Raw genomic sequence first — 6,686 nt, forward strand, 5'->3', positions numbered from 1 at the left:
TACAACCACGGAGGCTCCCACAACAACAACAGCGACTCCCACTACAACCATAGCGGCTCCCACTACAACCACAGTGGCTCCCACTACAACCACAGCTGCTCCCACTACAACCACAGCGCCTCCCACTACAACCACAGCTGCTCCCACGACAACCACAGCGCCTCCCACTACAACCACAGCGGCTTCCATTACAACCACTGTGGCTCCCACTACAACCACAGCGGCTCCCACTACAACCACAGCGGCTCCCACAACAACCAAAGCTTACCTCATAACAACAACGGAGGCTCCCACAACAACAACAGCGACTCCCACTACAACCATAGCGGCTACCACTACAACCACAGCGGCTCCCACTACAACCACAGCAGCTCCCACTACAACCACAGCGGCTACCACTACAACCACAGCGGCTTCCACTACAACCACAGCTGCTCCCACTACAACCACAGCACCTCCCACTATAACCACAGCGCCTTCCACTACAACCAAAGCGGCTCCCACTACAACCACAGCGGCTCCCACAACAACCAAAGCGTACCTCATAACAACCACGGAGGCTCCCACAACAACCACAGCGACTCCCACAACAACCACAGCGGCTCCCACAACAACCACAGAGTCTCCCACCACAACCATAGTGGCTCCCACTACAACCACTGTGGCTCCCACTACAACCACAGTGGCTCCCACTACAACCACGGAGGCTCCCACTACAACCACAGCGGCTCCCACTACAACAACAGTGGCTCCTACTACAACCACAGCGGCTCCCACTACAACCACAGCAGCTCCCACTACAACCACAGCGGCTCCCACTACAACCACAGCGACTCCCACAACAACCACAGCGGCTCCCACAACAACCACAGAGTCCGCCACTACAACCACAGCGGCTCCCACAACAACCAAAGCTTACCTCAAAACAACCACGGAGGCTCCCACAACAACCACAGCGACTCCCACAACATCCACAGCGGCTCCCACAACAACCACTGCTTCTCCCACAACAACCACAGCGTCTCCCACAACAACCACAGCTGATGTTATAACAACGACAGCAGCTCCCACTACGAACACAGCAACTCCCACTACAACTACATCGGCTCCCACTACAACCACAGCAGCTCCCACTACAACCACAGCAGCTCCCACTACAACCACAGAGGCTCCCACTACAACCACAGCGGCTCCCACAGCTGATGTTACAACAACCACAGCGGCTCCCACTACAACCACTGTGGCAACCAAAACGACCACAGTTTCTCCCACTACAACCATTGCGGCTCCCACAACAACTACAGAGGCTCCCATAACAACCACAGCGGCTCCCACAACAACCACAGCTTACCCCACTACAACCACAGTGGCTCCCACTACAACCACAGTGGTTCCCACTACAACCACAGCAGCTCCCACTACAACCACAGCTGATGTTACAACAACCACAGCATCTCCCACAACAACCCCAGCTGCTTCCACATCAACTACAGCTGCTGCTACAATAACAATAGTTTCTCTCACTAATACCACCACAACAACAACAGCAGCTTTTGCTACAAGAACAACAACAGTTGCTCTAACTACCAACGCAGCTGGAGCTACCATAACTACATCTAACTCCACAACAACAACAGCCTCACCTACAGCAACCACAGCTGCACCAACAGCAACCACAGCTGTACCAACAGCAACAGTAACAATATCCCCAGCTGCTGCTATGACAACAACAGCTACCCCCACAACAACTGCAGCTGCCCCATCAACAACCACAGCAGTAACAACGTTAACCACAGTGGCTCCCACAACAACCACAGCTGCTCCCACAGCAACCACAGCAGCACTGTTGACATCTACAGCTGTTTCTTCAACAGCCACAGTCGTCCCCACAACAACTTCAGCTACTCCCATAACAACCACAGCTGCTGCCACAACAATCACAATTTTACCCATAACAACCACAGCCACCCACACAGAAAACACATCTTATCCCACCTTAACCACAACAACCACAGCAGCAGCAACTACAACTACAGCTCCATTTACAAAAACAGTAGCTCCCACAACAACAGTGGCTCACTCAAAAGCTACAGCTGCCCCCACAACAACTAAAGCTGCTGCTACAATAACACCAGTTGCTCCCACTACAACTGCCACCACCACAACAACAGCAGCTTTTGCCACAAGAACAACAGCTGCTGTAACTACCAGCACAGCTGGTGCTACCACAACTACATCTAACTCCACAACAACCACAGCCCCACCTACTGCAACCACAACAACCACAGTTGCCCCTACAACTACCACTGCTGCAGCCACAGCACCAGGTGCTGCTACAACAATCCTGGCTGCTCCCACAATGACCACAACTTCACCATCAACAACAACAACTCTTGCTACAACAACTACTGTTTCCCCAACCACCGCATCCACTGACCCTCCAAGAGCAAATGAAGGTCTACTTATTCTACAGTTCCGGATGAATCGACAATTTTTGGAAGCCTACAAAAATCCACAGTCCCAGGATTACTTTACTTTGGCTTTAAATGTCACATTTGAGGTAAAAGTTGATCATTAACATTAATAGAAATATTGAAATGAACATTTAGGAAAAAATCTTGCCTGAGAGTTATTAGTACCTAGTACACATTTTATTTGTCCTTTAAATTCTCATGATGTGCCCTGATGACTTTCTACAGTTGAATCGAGGATACAAAAAGGTATATCCTGGAATCTTCCTCAGATGCATCATCATCAGTTTCTGGTATGATCAGTTATCATTATGTTTCTACAACTTACTTGAAGGCAGAAACATTATATAATTCACATTTGCCATTCCTTAATAATACTAATTCTACTACAACCAATAATAATAACTTATCACATTTCACATTTATTCTATTTCTTTGATTTTTAGGTCTGGTTCTGTGGGTGTGACAACCAACTTAATCTTCACAAACCAGTCTGTGGTCCCTAACGTTATAAATGTAGAGGACTCCCTCAAGACATCCATCAACATGTCCAACGTCTTCTTAGATGTTATTACTGACAGTATCAAAGCGGGTAAGAATTCATTTTAACACAATATGTATGTAAATTCATACATTACACATGATTATTTGAAGCAATATTTCCCTCTGTGTCACCATGTTGTTGTTGTTTTTTATGCCCACAGCTTAATTACCAGCTCTGGTTTCATCAGTTGTCACTAAATTATATCATACTTGAAATATTGTACCTCATTTAAAGGTCTTTCTTTTTATTTCAAAACCATTTCAGTCATGGTAGTCTCTTATAAGACTAGCTTTACCCGTAGATATGAGCAAAGACGATTCTGGTGCTCTGGTTTTGTATCACTGATTTTATTGGATCATGGATGGGCAACTTGATGGGTGTGGGGGCCACAAAGAAGTGGAAATCATCATGAGGAGCTGCAGTGGCTCGTGATTCTTCATACCCACATCTCACATTTGCCATGGGACAAAGAGAAAATGTTGCCATTTTAAAGGAAGACCAAATGGACAGATTTCCACTAGTCTAATTTCCATTGTTCATGTTTCTTTGCCCGAGCAAGTATCTTCTTCTTATTGGTGTCCTTTAGTAGTGGTTACTTTGCAGCAATTCGACCATGAAGGCCAGATTCACACAGCCTCTCTGAACAGTTGATGATGAGATGTGTCTGGTACTTGAACTCTGTGAAACATTTATTTTGGCCTGCAATTTCTGAGGCTTGTAACTCTAATGAACGTATCCTCTGCGGCAGAGGTAACTCTGGGTCTTCCTTTCCTGTGGCGGTCCTCGTGAGAGACAGTTTCATCATAGCGCTTGATGGTTTTTGCAACTGCACTTGAAGAAACTTGACTGACCTTCATGTCTTCAAGTAATGATGGACTGTCGTTTCTCTTTGCTTATTTGAGATGTTCTTGCCATAATAGGGACGTTCAACAAGGCACACATGAGAGAGAGAGAGAGAGAGAGAGAGAGAGAGAGAGAGAGAGAGAGAGAGAGAGAGAGAGAGAGAGAGAGAGAGAGAGAGAGAGAGAGAGAGAGACAGAGAGAGAGAGACAGAGAGAGAGAATAAAGGGAGGCTATTGGCCGCGAGTTGCCCATCCCTGCCATCCCTGATTTGGATGAATCATGATTTTGCTCATGTGGCCTACATCTGGCGTATTTTATATTTTTGGAAGAGGCTTTTAAATGGTCTAAATCTGATTTATTTTATTTTTTAACAGAATTCCAGAATTCCACGACTACTACTACCGCAACCACCACAACAGCAGCTACACAAACTACAGTGGCGGCACCTACCTATAGCAGCACTATGGCAAGAAACAGACCTCAAGAAGTGGTCACTTTACTACTTGTTTTAATGCTGATCTATTTCTTCTTAACAGAATGACTCCAGGACTGAAGTAAACCCATTAAGTATGACATATTCTATAATAAAGGCATATATAACTTCAGCTATTAAGATTAAGATATGTTAAGAAACTACTAATAATCAAATAGTAATATATTAGTTATAGTAATTGCTTGTCTATATGATTATGTATAAAACTGTTTGTCTAATTTATTTTTATAAAATGTACCTCAAGAGAAAATAATTCACAAAATAATGCTGGTAATGTAATGAAGCTGAAAGTAAATGTGTGATGTTTTTCTATTTATATGTCGTTTTAGTATATTGCAATAGACTATGAATAATATAATAGAATATAAATACATTTATATATAATGAAGTTCACTAAGGAAATTATAAAATTCTTGGAAACCTAATGGTCTATTCTGTAATATATAGTTTCTTCCTAATTGTAACGCAACTCTTGGCAAACATTGCTATCTTTGGAAATTACTTTGAAAACGCTTGAATAAATAATGCCAAAGAAAAACACATAAATAAATACACTTTAGACTGTAGATGTATTGTAATAAAACTTAAATAAACACAAATTGATCTTATCAATGTTGTAGTCGACATATTATTATACAGACGGTACTCATCTGAGATGTTGAGTGCCATTAACTTGAAAATGTAAATCACTCCCTTGAAAAGACAATTGTACATTTCTGAAATGTCGGAAAAATAAAATGTTGGCTGGAGAAAGTATCAGTAAGTATCAGTGAGTCAGATCACAGATATCATACAGTGCCTTCAGAAAGTATTCACACACCTTGAGTTTTTCACACTGTCGTTGTGTTACAGCCTGAATTTAAAATGGATTAAATTGAGATTTTGTGTCACTGGCTTCACACAATACCCCATAATGTCAAATAAGAATTTTTTTGCCCTATGACCCCCATAAGTCTCACAGGACAAGGCTGAAGGTACCGAATACAAACAAATGAAAGCATGGAGGTAGTATTGTGCCAACAAAAATAAGAGGTTAAATATGTGTCCAAAAAACCTAAAATATTCTCTGAGATTTCTTATATCTCCTTGATATAGTACAGTCACTTCTAAACCTCATATTCTTTTTTGCAATTGTTTTATGTGTTATTCAATGCATTTCTATGGGTTATAATAGTAAAGGCTAAATTCAATATTTTATCAAATACTTTTTTCTAATTTTTTTATACCTAAATGGGTCCTAACATTTAAAATCAAATAGTTAAATACTAACCTAATTGACAGAGTGAAATGAAGGAGCCTATACAGAATCAAAAATATTCCAAAACATGCATCCTGTTTGCAACAAGGCACTAACATTAATACTGCAAACGTGGCAAAGCAATTAACTTTTTCCATTAATAATTTTGAATTCTGAATTGAAAACCACTCAGGAGGGAGACGCGTTCTGTCTCCTAGAGAGGAACGTACTTTGGTGCGAAAAGTGCAAATCAATCCCAAAACAACAGCAAAGGACCTTGTGAAGATGCTGGAGGAAACAGGTACAAACGTATCTATATCCACAGTAAAAGGAGTCCATAACCTGAAAGGCCACTCAGCAAGAAAGAAGCCACTGCTCCTTAAACCTTCATTTAAAAAAAATCCAGACTACGATTTGCAACTGCACATAGGGACAAAGATCGTATTTTTGGAGAAATTTCCTCTGGTCTGATGAAACAAAAATAGAACAGTCTAACCATAATGACCATCGTTATGTTTTGAGGGGAAAGGGGGAGGCTTGCAAACCGAAGAACACCATCCCAACCGTGAAGCACGGGGTGGCAGCATCATGTTGTGAGGGTGCTTTGTTGCAGGAGGGACTGGTGCACTTCACAAAATAGATGGTTTCATGAGGGAGGAAAAATATGTGGATATATTGAAGCAACATCTTGACATCAGTCAGGAAGTTAAAGCTTGGTCGCAAATGGGTCTTCCAAATGGACAATGACCCCAGTCATACTTCCAAAGTTTTGGCAAAATGGCCTAAGGACAACAAAGTTCAGGTATTGGAGTGGCCATCACAAAGCCCTGACCTCAATCCCATAGAAAATGTGTGGGCAGAACTGAAAGAGCCTGTGCAAGCAAGGAGGCCTACAAACCTGACTCAGTTACACCAGCTCTCTCAGGAGGAATGGGCCAAAAATCACCCAACTTATTGTGGGAAGCTTGTGGAAGGCTACCCGAAACGTTTGACCCAAGTTAAGCAATTTCAAGGCAACGCCTACCAAATACTAATTGAGTGCATGTGAACTTCTGACCCATTGTTTTTTGTTGTTATTTCGTTTAGTTTATTAATTCG

General features: G+C 42.7%; 1 protein-coding gene across 1 annotated transcript; it reads left to right on the plus strand.

Moving 5' to 3' along the window:
- The first annotated feature begins 1,335 nt into the window (after positions 1-1,335).
- Positions 1,336-4,973, plus strand: LOC118362095 (mucin-5AC-like). The gene is made up of 4 exons (XM_035742296.2): positions 1,336-2,560; positions 2,700-2,764; positions 2,918-3,063; positions 4,233-4,973. Exons 1-4 carry the CDS (start codon positions 1,721-1,723, stop codon positions 4,397-4,399), a joined length of 1,218 nt encoding a protein of 405 aa, XP_035598189.1. The 5' UTR covers positions 1,336-1,720; the 3' UTR covers positions 4,400-4,973.
- The last annotated feature ends 1,713 nt before the right edge of the window (positions 4,974-6,686 follow it).

Source organism: Oncorhynchus keta, chromosome 29, assembly GCF_023373465.1.
Source record: "Oncorhynchus keta strain PuntledgeMale-10-30-2019 chromosome 29, Oket_V2, whole genome shotgun sequence".
Classification (NCBI taxonomy): domain Eukaryota; kingdom Metazoa; phylum Chordata; class Actinopteri; order Salmoniformes; family Salmonidae; genus Oncorhynchus; species Oncorhynchus keta.

What these genes read in the sequence shown, in the direction of transcription:
- LOC118362095 (XM_035742296.2), top strand. Translation starts at nt 1,721, where the DNA reads ATGACAACAACAGCTACCCCCACAACAACTGCAGCTGCCCCATCAACA. An exon ending in TGCATCATCATCAGTTTCTG is followed by an intron (nt 2,765 to 2,917) that starts GTATGATCAGTT and finishes TTTGATTTTTAG; the next exon opens with GTCTGGTTCTGTGGGTGTGA. An exon ending in TACTGACAGTATCAAAGCGG is followed by an intron (nt 3,064 to 4,232) that starts GTAAGAATTCAT and finishes ATTTTTTAACAG; the next exon opens with AATTCCAGAATTCCACGACT.